This window comes from Mycteria americana, chromosome 1, assembly GCF_035582795.1.
Source record: "Mycteria americana isolate JAX WOST 10 ecotype Jacksonville Zoo and Gardens chromosome 1, USCA_MyAme_1.0, whole genome shotgun sequence".
Taxonomy (NCBI): domain Eukaryota; kingdom Metazoa; phylum Chordata; class Aves; order Ciconiiformes; family Ciconiidae; genus Mycteria; species Mycteria americana.
Genome location: NC_134365.1, coordinates 86,851,150 through 86,866,261, shown reverse-complemented (window position 1 = coordinate 86,866,261; position 15,112 = coordinate 86,851,150). Strand labels below are relative to the sequence as shown.

General features: G+C 46.8%; 1 protein-coding gene across 1 annotated transcript in view; it reads left to right on the top strand.

Annotated features, from left to right (window-relative positions):
• Positions 1-1,634: 1,634 nt before the first annotated feature.
• FAM131B (family with sequence similarity 131 member B) overlaps positions 1,635-15,112 on the top strand; it is a 33,807-nt gene continuing 20,329 nt past the window's right edge. The window contains exon 1 of the mRNA XM_075510382.1: positions 1,635-1,916. Coding sequence (XP_075366497.1) covers positions 1,889-1,916 — 28 coding nt within the window. The 5' untranslated portion in view covers positions 1,635-1,888. The remainder of the gene's footprint in view (positions 1,917-15,112) is intronic.

Below are 15,112 nucleotides of genomic sequence, written 5' to 3'. Positions count from 1 at the left end.
CATGTTCACCATATTTAGTGAATCTTCAATACCATGAAGAAGGGAAAAGATGTAATAGCTGCTTATATTCAGACATTGCTATCTTTATTTCTGCACACATCCTTCCTACATACATTTTAGTTTGTAAACTGACTTTGTGTGAGCAGACTTCCTGCTTATTGTTTCAGAGGCTCAGTTGAAATATGTTCTATGTAAAGTCCTTTTTTAAAAAAAAAATAATCTTTTGATTCCTTCCTTAGGGTGGCTGTAAGTTGTGAATGGGAAAACAAATGAACTTAACTATTCCCTATTACTGCTGTTAATCAGGGCTGTTCAGCTGTCTTGAGTGACTTCTCAGCAATGCAAACAAAACCTGAATTTTCCAGGCCCAAGAATGAGAACAAAATGGCTCATTTGGGATCAGCAAATATCAATTTGCTGTTACTAGAGACTGGTGGAAGGAAGCTGGTGAGATCAGTGAGGCTTTTGGGGTGAAGGAAGCACAAAAGGACAGGGAGAAATCATGAGCATTTCAGAGAGTGAAGGTGGAAGGAGCAGACTGGGGAGAGCCCGTGGTGCTGAGGAGGACTCTGGGGAGGACAGCGACCAGGAGGACGCTGCCTGTTGCTGCTGCTATCAGGTGAGGAAGAATTCGGGCTGTGAAGGGAGCTGACCTAAGAGCATCTTCTCCATCTGCAGAGATCCCTCCTCACTGCCATGTTAGCGGGGAGGACGTGGGAAAGGCCTCAACAATCTTCCACAGGGTTGAGCTTGCTTCTTTCACCGTTTTGCAGGGCGATGGGGAGAGGGCAGCGCCGCACATCTGCGCCCCGCGCGTCCGGAGCCCTGCAGCAAGCCCCAGCTCCCCGGGGCTCCGGAAGGGGCAGATCAGACAGGGGACCACCGTCCGCCCTCCCGCCCGAGCCTGTCGTCAGGGCCGCTCCGCGGACTGCGCCCGCCCGCCCCTCGGCGGCTCCCGCAGTCCCCGCAGGGCTGCGGCGGGGCCGCTCCCCGGGGGCCGGGCCGCCCACCCCGGCTCAGCCAGCAGCGAGAGCGAGGGAGCGCGCCAGGCCCGCCCCGGGGGAGGCGCCGCGCGGCCGCTAGGGGGCTGCCTGTAATTGAGTCGGGTCGGCAAGTGTAGTTACCGGGAAACCGCGCCAGCCGCCGCCCCAGCGCCCGCCCCGCCGCCGGCGCCATCCCCAGCGCCCCCGCGCCCCTCGCTTCTTCTTCCGGGGGCGGAGCGCCTCCCCCCGTCCCCACCTGCTCGCCCCCCCGCCCTCGGCCTGCGGCGCCGCCCGCTGCTCACCTGTGCCGGCCCCCGCCCCGCTCCGCTCCCCCGGCGGGCGGGAGGGGCCCCGCGCCGCCCGCCCCGCCCCCGACCCCCGCGCCGCCCGCACCTGTCCGCCCGCCGCGCAGGCTCTCGCCTCCGCCCCGCCGCCGGCCCCGTCCCGCGCTCCCCGAGGGTGGCCGGACGGCGCGGCCCGGCCCGGCCCTGCCTCCCCGGGCCGCGGAGGCCGGCAGCCAATAGGAGCGGCGCTGCCGGGCCGGAGCTGTTTACCCAATCTCAGCCCGCCTCCCCGTCGGGGAGCCGCCGAGGGGGGAGCGGGCGGAGGGGGGGGGGCACGGCGGAGGCAGGGACGCGGCCGCGGCGAGGGAGCCGCAAGGGGAGCGGAACAAAGCGCGAAGGCGGCAGATGACAGCCTGGCCCGCGGGCTCCCCTCCCGCCTGCGTCGCCCCGGCGGGGGCACCCCGCGCTCGTACCTGACCATGACCCCGCGCCGGTCCCGGCTGGGCCACCCCGGCGTTTCCCGCTGAAGGGACCGGCTTCTTTCCGACCTCCCCCGCTCCCTTCCTCCTCCGCCTCCTCGCTGCTGAGGCTGCCGCCTCTCCCCGGAGCCCTGCCGGAGTGATGGGCTGCATCGGATCCCGCACTGTGGGTAAGGCGTTGGCGGGGACGGCGCTAGAGGATGCTCGGGCAGTCGCGGCCCCCGCCCGGGTAATGGCACGATGACCCCCGGCACGGTGTGTGGCGGGTCGCCCCTCGCAGCCCCCTCCTGGCTGCCCAGGGCCCGTCCAGCGCCATTAGCTGAGCGCGGCCGTTCCTCACCTCCCCCTGCCCCGGTCCCCCGCGCCGCGGACGCGGGGCGCCGCGGAGCCCCGGCCGCTGGCCTAGGTGCTGGCAGCGGGGCCGGGGGGAGCGGGGCTGCGGGGCATGCCCGGGGCAGAGGGGACGTCTCCCCGTATCACCCGTGGTGGAAGGTCGCGGAACATGTGGGTCAGTGCGGTGCCTCCGGAGAGGGGGAGTGGGTGCGGGGCGTGCCTCCCCAAGCGGGATCAGGCGGCCGGCGGCTGCCTCCTTTGCTCGGTAGCGGTTTATTGTTATCCGAGTATACATAACATTGCATGATCTGCACGTCGTCTTCTCTCCTCCTTCCCCCTACGTAGACTTCAATGGAGAACAGCAAACAAAACTGAATCCCTTCCCTCTCGCAGAGCCCTTGCAAGGGGACACAGTGGGAGGCATCGCAGCTTTCCACTGGGCCACGCGCATTTTACAGCAGAGGATCCCAAGCCTTTAGGCTATGTAACCTAGCTCTCCTCTCCTACATACATGCAGATACCAAAAGATCCCTTGATCCCTAAGCGCAGGTCTCTACAGGTAAAAACAGCATCCTGTGGCACACTTTCCTCCTTGCAGGAAAATTTCTTTCTGTGCAAACCACATGTACAGACATCAGTTACATGGGGACATGTCATTCAAGCCACCAAAACAATCTCTGAGAGAAAAACACAGCTCATTTGGTAGTTCATGTCTCTCTCTCAAGCCTTTCCACAAAGCACACAGGCACTGTGACATCTGTGGGAAAAGGAAACCTCTGAGGGCAAGGGAGTTGAACCACCTCCCCGGAATAAATCTGAGGGACTGTGTCAAAGCCTGGTCCTGTGACACTTCTTGGCTCAATGGGAAGGCCCTTTGTGAGCACTTCCAGGGAACCATCTACTCCTGCAGCAGCAAACTTTAAACTACAGACTCCAGTTTCTACTTTGGGATTTAATTCCCACATCTAGCCTATGTCTCTTAGCGGTCTCAAACGTCCTCATGACCTCAAGAAATCTCTTATGTCTTCTGTAATGTCCACATGGCAAAGATCACTGCAATACTTCCCTTAAGATTCTTCAAGCTCACCTGGATCTGTGTCTATATAGCATATCAAAACACGTATTGCCTCCCTCTCCTGCCTTTCCCATATCCTCCACACATACATACTGCCAAGGGCATTATTATCCTGTTAGCTGGCAAATTATCTATACCCCTTCTATCAATGTCTATCTGAACTAGCAGCGTTAATTCTTGGTCCCTCTCCCCACAACACTGTTCAAATAAAGACAAACACACATCTAGTAACATCCACTCTCCACTCCAAAATGTGCTTAAGCTGTCAAACTTAACCACACAAGTATTTGTTCCTGTGCATGGCAGCATTTTTATGATCTGTGACCTGGAATCTGTGTTACAAAAAAGCCTTGTATAACTGAGCTATTGCAAGTATCATTCTCATATATATATATATATATATTTATATATATTTATAAATGTCATACGGTTATGTGGGCATAGATGAAAATATAAAAGAGCATCTATGCATTAAAATGATGATGGGATAATGATAATTGAAAATTCACTTTGTCTGCAAATTGCAGTCCTTAAATATAGACCTTAATGGTACAGATATTGGACTTCCCATACTATAGTGACTTTTGGTTTGTGCAATATATGCTCATTCTGGATGGTGAGAGCACAGTGGACATTAGGGACCTATTTATACAGTTAACTAAGGATTTTTCCTTGACCTCATGTTATGAAGGTGTGTGTTAAGGGGGATTGCACCACTCTGATTCTAATCTCTATGGGAGTCAGATACAAATGTAGTAATAGTGCCTGATGCCTGCCTGCTTCATATGAAACTTTTACACTGTTTTGCTTCAGTAAGGGCTTCATCTGTTTAGAGTCCTAGAGGTTGGACTGGGTGAAGGTGGGATCCTTGAGTTTTACTTGGACTCCTCCACCTATGGAGGTTTATTCAGAACAATTCTTATTTGGCAGCCTAGATATTTCTTACTCCAGCCTTACTGGAGTTATTGGGAGGATTCTTCAGACCTATTTTGGGAAATCAGTGCTTTTAAGTGCTAGGTCTGAGCTCTTGGATGTGGTTGGAAACTAACACCCTAGCATGAGTAGAGCTTTGTGTTCTTGCTGTACAGTGTATCTGGTTAGATTTTTGCAGAATTAGTTCAATATACAGGCTCTGTATTGCCTTTCCAAGACCATGTAGGTCCTAGAAACAGAAGAAGGGTGGTACGCTTGTATTGGTTTTACCTTGGAATTTGCATGTAGCAGATTTTGAACTCAGAATTTGGGAGGTTTTAATTAGTGATAGAAAGCTTGTAATCAGTCACATTTAGTTTATTCACCACACAAGGGCCAGTGCAGGATTATGCCCTGAGCTTGCTCCGGGCCTTTTTCCATTCCAGTTTTAAGCAAGCCACATGATTTCTCCATCTCCCACAGGGACGTTTTACTATGATCTAGTTAGATGTCATAGTTTGCACATGTTTAGTGATGTGCAACTTTACATTTTCTTCCCTAAATATGAGTTTTCTGGTTATTTCTCCCTGGGGAAAAGTAACTGAGAGGGTCATAACAGAGCAGCTCCATATGCGTAAAATTGAAATGGAGTCGTATAACATCTTTCAGTCTTATAAAGGACACCAGAAATCACAATGGCAATGATCAGATATGGCAATGATCGGATTAGGGTATGAAAAAAGCTGAAAAGTGATCTTAAAAGGCTAAACTGATGCCCAGTCACCTTCTCCACAGATGCACCCACTCACACCTCAATGTCATACATGTGGTTTGTGTTACATGGCATGATAGCAATTACACAATGAGCATTGCAGCTGGCTTCTGCCTCTGATAATAGCTACAAGTCAGGTCTGTATATTGGGGATAATTACCCCATCATAGTTCCCAGAGAGCTGCCTAGGGGCTGCCTAGAGACTCTCGTGATAGCTGGGACTATTCAATTTCAGTGAATGTAAAGGAGGTTTTCACTGAGGTTGCTGGACAGTTAAGGCTGGAAAATCCAGCTGGGAACTTGTAGATATTTGAATGCCAACTAAATGCAAAGACCAGCTTGATTACCATCAGTGACTGAATTAGCCAAATTTAAGATTTCAGGCCTGCATAGATGTCTGAATACATTGCAAGTGTACCTTTGACCACAGCTTAGACATCTCCTAATATTGACTGTTCTGACTAGTGTGACAAGATCTCTCTTAATTCATTGAATGGATTTAAATGAATAGAAAGCTCAAGCCTATTAAGCTCAAGATTGCTCTGTTTTTTCTGGTGGTGTCTCTGATTTCTCTCATGTCACAGAAGCCTGCAGCAGACATGTTTTGTGAAGTGACATAAAATGGTGGAAAAATACTCCAAGAAATTAAAAACTAATAGTACTTTTGGAGTGTGGGGGAAGAGAAACTACAGATGCTCACACAGGAAAAACTTTTTGACCATGAGGAGTGTCAAGCATTAGAAGGGGTTTCCAAGAGAGGTTGTGCAGTGTCCATTCTTTGAGGTTTTCAAGACCAGACTGGATAAAGCCCTGAGTAACCTGGTCTAACCTCATAGCTAATTCTGCTTTGAGCAGGAGTTTGGACCTCAAGAAGTGCCTTCCAACCTGAATTATACCATGATCCTGTGCTTAGGATCTAAAGCCTGGAGTGGCTGACTTTCTGAGTTAGGTTTGACCTGGTGCTTTAGTCCTGTCCTGCCTGAGGACCCCAGGTCTTCTACATGTCGTTAGTACACTCGTACTATGCCTTGCCCCCATCACCGCTTTCCTTTAACTACTGAGAGTACCATGTGCTACAAACTCCCTCACCATAATAACTCCAGCTGTCAGCTGAAGTCCTCCCCATATTTGTTTGGTCTGGCAATTTTGCAAGAAACCTCTCAAGTGATAGCTGGTTTAGGCTCATGCACACAGTATCAGTCACTGTGTAGGCCATGCAGAATGGAAAAGACAGTGCTCTTCATTTATCAGTCTCTGGGTCAAATCTGACCTGTCAAAGCCAGCTAGCTCGTTTGCTGGACTCCCCTCTACAAGGAATAGCCAGTGTACTGTCAGAGGAAGGAGTACGTACTTTCGATGTTACTTTCTCGCTGGATGTACTATACTAAGTGTAAATGAATGGCTCATAGCATCCACAGTAGGAGAAATGGAGCCAAAGACCACCCACTTCTTCTAATCCAGCCATTTTAGATTCAGCAGAGTGGGAGCAGGATAGGAGACTGACAGGAGAGGGGGTAAGCAGTTGGAGGAATCAGTGAACATCCCCTTCATTGTCCTCCTGACTCATCCCCCCACAGATCTGAAGGTGTGTGGACTGAGATCTGGTACGGCAAATGTAGTCTATGCACTTGGAGTGTGAAAAAGTGAGGCATCCAGTCTGCATACATACATCATATCAAGGGGGCCCAGTGTCCAGTTCCTCCCTCCTTCACCTTCAACATGTGAGTCGGTGAAAAGAAATAAAGAGAGGGAGAAGCCTAGGAGAGGAAATGGTAATGCAGAAGGAAACTGAGTCATGGCATTAAGGATATATTCATTTACTTGCATGCACACAGATGGAAGGAGAAGGAGCAGACAGTTGTGTGTAGAAACCTCCACTTTATAGGCAATGTGGGTAAAACAGTGGGAATGCATGAAGTAGGGCATCCAGGTATCTTGCTCCTCTCTTACCTGGGGGGGGAGACAAGCAGAACAGAGGGACAAAGGGACACCTTCCCTTCCAGATCAGACTGCTTTGTGCTTGGTCTCACTCTTCATTATTCCTACTTCTTCCCAGTCTGGCCTTTCTTCTTCCGAGCAGTTCTCAATCTGTTCACTTTAAAAACTCAACTACAGGGCTCTGGGATAAGAACTTGCTTCTGCCAGTAAGGATCTGAACAGAACTGTCTCCCGGACAGCCAGTGGTCATGAAGCGCATACAAACTGATAGTGTCTGAGACCCCTCTCTCTCATCAGGGTTACTGAGAAAGGCTAGTGGTTTCAGAGTTATTGTGGGGAGAGGGCTAACAAATAGCATGATTGCATATTAAAAAAACATGTACAAGATAAGTGTATCAGCAACGGTCATTAGTATAAGAAAAGAGTCTTTGACATGTTGCTGATTAACCTAAGACTTTTTTTTTTTCTTTTCTTTTTTTTTGGTTGTGGAGAACACAACAGATGTGATTTTGAGGAACATCAAAACTGACTTTGGGAACTCTTGTGGGCAGTAATATGAGAGAATTATGAGAGAAATTACAAAGGAGCTGATGGGAAAATGGAAGTAATGAGTAGTATTTCGTTGACATGATAGAGCTGGGGCTCTGACTTGTATAGACTGATGTGTATTGAAGCAGAAGAAGTGAACTAATCAATAAATATTTTAGGCCTGTTTTCCTGGGGGAAGTAGGAGAAAAACAGTTTTCAGCTCATTTAATAAGGATATACTCTCCAACTGCAAACCACCATGATTTTAGAGTGATACTTACAACAGCCAATTCAAGACAACTTGCACTCAAGTGTTTTTAAGCAGTTGGATAAGAAGTCAAAGCCTTGTTTTTCAATAAATCTTGAAATAGTGAGGAAGATGTGGAGTTGAAAAGCTTGGGTTTTATCACAACTTTAAAAGTTCTGTGAGATGACCTGGGTACTTAATTTTGTCAATCTGATATAATTCCCAATAAAATATTAGAAGGACAAATATGCCAGTCAGAAGGGGTTTATGCAAAACAGATTCTGTCAAGCTAACTTAATTTCATGACTTTTATGAGACTCCCTGCAACCAAGTGCTTCTATGATAGAAGTACCTTTACCTACAATCATGGTAATGGATCTAAAATACTAGATTGGTAAAAGATAAAAACACTAATCAGTTAGCAACCAACTTAGTACCACATGATTCTTTGACTGATAATATATGAATATGAATTCATGAATATGAATAAGTGCATCAAAATTCAATAGATAGCAAAATAGTAACAAAGAAAGAATCATTGTTGAAAAGCTTGTGTTCCTTATGTGATCCCACAATTCTGAATATAGTTGTCAGTACCATGTGATTTTGACATATTGCTCAAAATCCTGAGGGCAATCTAAAATACTGATAAGCTTGGTAGAATCTACAAAGACTGGAAGAACTGCTAAAAATGAAAATACAAATTAAAAGGATAAATCTCTGACATGGAACAGTTTGATTCGTTTGGAGTACTGAATCTTGACAGACAGTGTGTGTTTCAATCTAACCAAGTATGAGTTCATATATCTAATGACAGAGTGTGAACAGTATTTACAGGACCAGAGCTCTATGTTAGAAAGCAGTCACACTGAAAAAGATTATAGATATCTGAACAGATAATCAGTAGATCAACAGCTACTATTGTGATGCTGCAGCCAAAGAAGCTAATGTGGTTCTTTGATCTATTAAGAGCTGAATATTGAACAGGAGGAGAGAAGGTTATATTTTCTCTGCATTTGGCACTTGTGAAAAAATTATTTTTCATCTACTTTGTCTAATTCTATTATTATCACTTTGAGAAGTACTGCAAAACTGAAGAGTGGCCAGAAAATAAACATGGAACCACAAATAAAAACTTACAGAAGTGACTCGATGACAGTCTCCAAGTGTTTGAGTGAAGAAAAAAACCCTCAAAACCATCTGACTCTTCAACCTAGCAGAAAACAGTTAAGATGCAATGGAAGGATGGCAGATACATTCAGATTGGAAATGAGGCAAAAAATCAAGTGGTAAAAATACTTAACTATTGGAACAATTTACTGAGTCCTCTGTCACCTGAACACATAAAAATCAAGATTTAAAAAGAAATAATGCTCTAGTTCAAGCACAGCAACATAAAATATAATTAGCAAATGGAATACCCTTAGCCTCTCTTTTTTTAAGGAGGTCAGATTAGATGATCAGGATGTTTCTCTGTGAGTTTAAGCCCCAAGTTCTCAAGTCCAGGAGTATACTAGACTTTTAAAGGAAATGTAGTTTCTGTATCCTGGGAAGATGTGGTTGCATCCACAGATGCTGTTCAGACATGGCTTATAGGGAAAGTTTCAGTGCAAAACTTCTTAACTAAATTGGAGAAAATAATTTGGTGATCCAAATGGCTAGCATGTGGATTGACGTTCCACATGGGAAAAATAGTTTTAGGGATTATACTACTGACCATTTACGATCACTGGCCAGGATGGTGACAGGAAGCTGTGACAGCCAGAGGAAGATCAAAGAGTCTGCGAAGGCAGGAAACTCTGTAGTAACAGGGACTTCAGTTACCCTATGTGTAGGCTGGCAAATTAAATGTTTACTTCAGGAGCCATTCAAAGAGCCTGTAAAAGACAAGTACCTTGTCTTGCGCAATGATTAGGACTTAGTGCATGATGTTACTACTAAAGAAGCTTCAGGTGACTTGAGGGATTAAGACCATAGCAGACCACCACCACCACCCCACCATCCCCTAACCTCAAAAAACCAAAACCAATTTCGTATCTGTTCGTTGTGGAGGAAGTTGTGGAATTTCATCCTGTGGAACTTTTCCTTGTTGGGGATGCATCAGAAGATCAGCTTCAAATTGAAGCCTTACTAAATAAGGTTGTAGAGCAGGTAGACAAACAAGTAACAACTCATTAGATGGTATTCATGCAAGACTTCTGGAGAAAGAGCTGAACTACTGATTATGATTTTTAATGCCTTCCAATTACTTTGGTACAAGAAGATGTAAGCTAATGTGATGACAGCCTTTAAAATGATTTTGAGATCTGGGAAACTATAGGCTAGTAAGTAAGATAAGCCTAGCAGACAAGCTAATAAACGTTACTCCAAAGAACAGAATTAGCTCATGCATGGACAAATAAGATACACTGAGGAAGAGTTAACATTACTGTTGTTAAGGGATATCATAACTTACAAGTCTTAGAAGGGGTCAACAAGCATATTGACAAAGAGGAGATCCAATGGCTATAGTTTACTTGGATTTGCAAAGCACATTTGTAAAGGTCACTCACCCCAGGCTGTTACAGACAAGAATCTGCTGTTGGATCAAAGGGAAGTTCCTGAAATTATTAAGTAGCTGGGTAAAGACAGGAAACAAGGATTAGCATGAAATGGCCAGTTTTCACAGGGATATTTTTTCAGATTTTTGCATATCCATGAATGATATTAAAAAGGGGGGTAAATAATGAGGTAATAAAGTATGATAATGACCGTAATCATTTGGAGGAGCAAACGAAAAGCTGTATGCAGAGATTTGCAAAAGGATTTCACAATATCGAATGACTAGGTTTTAAAATTATGGGTGAAATTTGATGTAGATAAATGTAAAGTGATGCACACAGGAAAAGTAATTCTAGTGTTACATTTGCAATGATGGAGGTTCTGAGTTTACTATGTCCATGCAAGAATGAGATCTTGGGGTTATAATGGATAGCTTAATACTCAGTACCAGTAAAAATGCCAATCGAATGTTAGTAATTAGGAAAAGAATAGAGAATAAAATGAGAAACAGCATTATGCTATGCATAAATCCATGCTATGCCCATATTTTGAATATCATGTGTTGTCCTTGATTGTCCATTCCCATTTCAGAAAGGACATGATCGAACTGGAAAAGATTCAGGAAAGGGCAGCAAAGACAATCAAAGGTATGGTGTGGCTTATATGTGAGGAGCCATTTAAATAGGTAGGGATTTCTGAAGTATGGAAAAGAGATGATTAGGGAAAGTTATGACAGATATCTATAAAATCCTGCATTTTCTCTGTAATATGAGCAGCATGGAGAAAATGAAGAGGGAAGGATATTTCATTATCTTTTTCAAAACAGAATCTAGTCATCAAATGAAACTAGCAAGTGGCAATTTTCAAACAAACAAAAGCCAGCACTTCTTCATATAACGCAGAGTTAAATTGTGGAATTCCTTGACATAAGATGCTATGGGTACTAAAAGTTTTCTTTGGTTTAAAAAGTGAACAGATGAATAGAAGGAAACTCCTTTAAAGATGACTAAATACAGAGGCAACATCTCTGTCTCAGGAACTACTTGAGGTATAAATTGCATGAGGCTAGGACAGGTATTCTGGGAAAATACCACTACTGTTTCCCCTGTTCTTACACTCTTTCTTACACATCCTCTCCCACTTTAGGGACAAGCTGATATCCATCCCAAACAAATACTAAATGCCTACTTTCCCAGTGCCCCCCAAAAAGAAGAAGAGAGTGAAGAAAAGAAAGCAGGGAGAAAAAAAGACAATCACTAGGGTGGGGAAGGGGTGGAGGAGTGGGGGAGAAGAAAAAAATAAGAAAAGAGAACAGGATAAAAACTAACAGGCTAAAACCAGAAAAATAGGGAACCAGAGAGGAACAGTGAGCAGAGCACCCCTGTATTTCCGTGGTATCCAGGGACTGGTGGATGCTGCCTAGTGATGCCCTGCCCAGAACAAGGGAATAGAAATAGCACCGCTTGTTGCTGGGATCTTGGGTTTTCCTCGTCCTGGAGCTGGAGATAGCCAGCTTGGTGAGAAACAGGGAAGTTGATAAAGAGGGCCCAGAATTTATTAGGTCTTGGGGTTGGAACTGTACAAGTAAAGATGTGAGAAGTGCAGCCATAACAAGTTCTGAACGAGTCAGAAGACTGGCATGTTTGATGTACAGAGGTGCCAGTCTCCCTCTCATTGCATAAGAGACATGAGTCAGGGAGTCCTGTGAACAAACTTGTGCATTCTGCTTGATGGAGGATTTTTCCAGCTGATGTTCCCAGTGGTCCATGGAATTAGATTAGAGTAGAAACTGGCCATCCGGTTCCTCATTCTCTCCTGACAATGAGTGGTCCTACAACCATGTATTGTGACTGTGTGTTAGGGTGAGGAAGTTGAGCAATGGATGTATGAATGTGTAGAGGTGTTCTCAAGGGAGGTTATCTGGTTGTTCAAAGCTTACTGAAGTGATGTGTGAGTTGGACAGGGAGTCACAGGCCAAGGCCTCAGAGGTAGCTCCACGGAGCTAGGTGTTGGAGGGGGCTACCCTCCTGTGAGACTTGCCTGAGGTAAGAGATGGTGGTATAATCTGGGTGTTCTACACTGTGCACCAGGCAAGCAGTGTGGGGTTGACCCAGACCCACTGACCCAGTGGTCCCCGGTTTTAGTGATGCTGCAGGGACAATCATTCCATGCAGTGACAAGGTTTCTGCCTGCACACGGAGGTGAGTTTTATTCAGCTGGGGCTCAACAGGGAGATTTCCCCTTGCTGGTGATCATGAGAGACTTGATTACTCCATAGAGCTTCTGAGTTCTGAGTGTGTCCCAGGTCTTCTGGGTACCAGACTGTGAGGAGGCATGTCAGCAGGGTTAAACCCACATGACCACATATAACTTTATTTCTGTAAGCACCCAGCCCATCATGCCCTAACAGACAATACAGAGGAAGGACTCTATGGTGATGGAGTGGCAATGACTGGAATAGCACAGCCCTGACTCACTCCCCTTCTGAAGCCAAGAGGACCTTGTTGAGCTTGAAGCAGCACTCTGCAGTTGTACACAGCTGCTGGAGAAACCCCATGGAGTTGAAAATGAATGCCTCAGGGTCCCCATAAAATAGTCATTACCTATTCTGTTAAACACTTTTGCCTGGTTGGGAGACCAGGAGGAGGAGACCCAATGACAGACTGTCTCTTTGTGGTCTTAGATCATACACAGTTTCATGCTCTGGACTGGAATCATGTGGCTCTGGTCTGGGTGGACCACATACACCAGCACAGACTTTAGCTACATTATAGCTTTTGCTGTAATCTGTGCTGAGGAGAAATAACTGTGCAGCTGTCCCTCCCTTTGCAAAGGTCCCAATTTTTTTGGCAGAAGAACTCTCATGCCTCTCTCTCATGAGAGGTAAAGCTCTTTACTCCTGAGAGGCTCAGCCTGGCAGCTTTGGAGAGCCTGGAGTTTTGTTACTCGGCGTGTGGTGGAGAGTTTTTGAGATCTCAGCCACAGTAGAAAGGAGGTCCAGTGAGTCCTGGTCAACCATTGGGTACTTTTGCTCAGAGCACAGCAAATGCAGAAATCAATCTTACCCAAACAGAAGTGGGCTGCACATAAAGTCCTTCCTCCTTCTTACCTCTGCTCTGGACCAACATGAGGAGCAGTACCCTTTGCAAGGATGCAAGCAATGTGTTTTTGTCACCTCACTTCTGGAAGGAATAAGTGCCATGATCCATCTCCCAAAGGAGCTGGGTCTGAAACCAGGCAATGGTGTTCTGGACCTGAACTTCTTCCAGGACCCAGAGCTTGCCCTGCTGCATGTGGCACCCACTGAATTCCTGAGGGCAGCCAGCCTCTCCAGCCTGAAAATATCCTGTTTGTTCTGCCACATTCCTCCACTGCCTTGGTGCCATCATGTATTTGTAAGAGAAGAACTTGGCCCACAACTTCCTACTCTACCTTCTAGCACCTTCAGGATGAGGGAAAGGATAGCTCTTCTTTCATGTGTTCATCCAGAGGTCCTGGGAAGCTGCTATACAGCTCATATTCTTTAACAGGTTCTTAAATTATTGGTAGGCCAGCCTCATCCTACTGGAGGTGGTGGCAAGCACCATGGATGGTGATGTGAGAAGAATAAGCTTACAACATGTTGTTGTGTGAAACAGATGCCATTCAGCCAGGAGTGGCTTATGCTCTGCTACTCAGGTTCAGATGGAGGAAGCATGGTCAGGTGTATGGAGTTTGCACGGCATGATCTTCTGACGGACATGTACTGTGGCCTGATATCTACCCCTGCCAGTGCAGTTCAGTGGGATATTTTAAAGTTCCTGTCACGGAATAGCACTTGGGAGAAACCAGACCAACAAAGAAGGCAAATATCAGCTAGAAGAATTATAAATGTTCTGGGCCTGGTTTTAGGGTACAGACATCAACTGGATTACTGACCCCCATTCTATACAGAGTGAAAGGCACATCAGGTGACAGGCATGTCCTCAGTGACTTCCAGCACCTTGGGTTGCATTTCTAAGGTGAAAAGGTTGCTGTTCCACCAGAGGTAACGGCATGAGACTTTATCCATGAGGCAGCTAAAGTAGACCATGCTTTTCTACCACTGCAGCAACTAGGCTTGGCAGTTAGACTGGTGAAGATCTCCCACAAGAACACAATGGAGAACCCTTCTGCCCAAAGCAAGGAGAATACCCAGCCCCTGCAGAGACCTTCCCTCCATCCTATGAGGTTTAATGATGGGATTTTGAGCTCTTTCACTTGGAGGGAGAGAGAAGGGGGGTGAGGAACCTGCTGGCCAGCAGTGGTGGTGCCAGGGGTACCAACAGTGCTGTACACCAGCAAGTTCTGTAGCCAGAGCTGTGGTCCCCGTGGTACAGGGAAGCGCTCTGCCCCCTGGGTCCCCTTCCCTCCTTGAACAGGGCCCTCACTGATGAAGATGAGGTTGTAATCTGCCACGGCAAGGGTCAGCGCCATCTTCTTCCCAGAGCAATGAGTCTTCAGCAGGTGGCACAGCTTGTCCCTCAGCATGACAGGTCTGAGGAGCCTGCAGATTTGTGTGAGCCCATGGTCCTTGTAGTGCCCAACAGCCTGTGGACTGGGACATTTCTGTCCCTTCCTGCTAAATAAAGGTCCCCAGCCCAGCCAGTGCACCTTGCAGAGAGCAACGACTCTCCCCCTGATGCAAGGACAAGCATCAGAGGGAGTGGGGTAGCCCTTTGAGGATCAGAGGGGCCTCATGAACATCAAGCACCTCCTGAAGGTTGCTCTATGTAGCTGCAGATGTCCTCAGGGACAGCAGGGAAAATTGTGGGGTGGGGCTAGGGGTGGAGGTGTTGGTGGTTGTGATAGTAAGCTGTGGCCTCACCCCGACAGGTACAGGGGTGGGCAATCAGGGGCAGGGCTGGGCACCCAGTGGTGGCAGCTCTGCCTGGTGAGCTCAGCCCCTGCAGTCTCCATGCCAGCAGGTCTTTGTCATTTTCCCCAGCTGCTTAGGGATCTGTGGTGCTCTTTCTGGTGAGGACTTCTGAAGCCCTGCTGG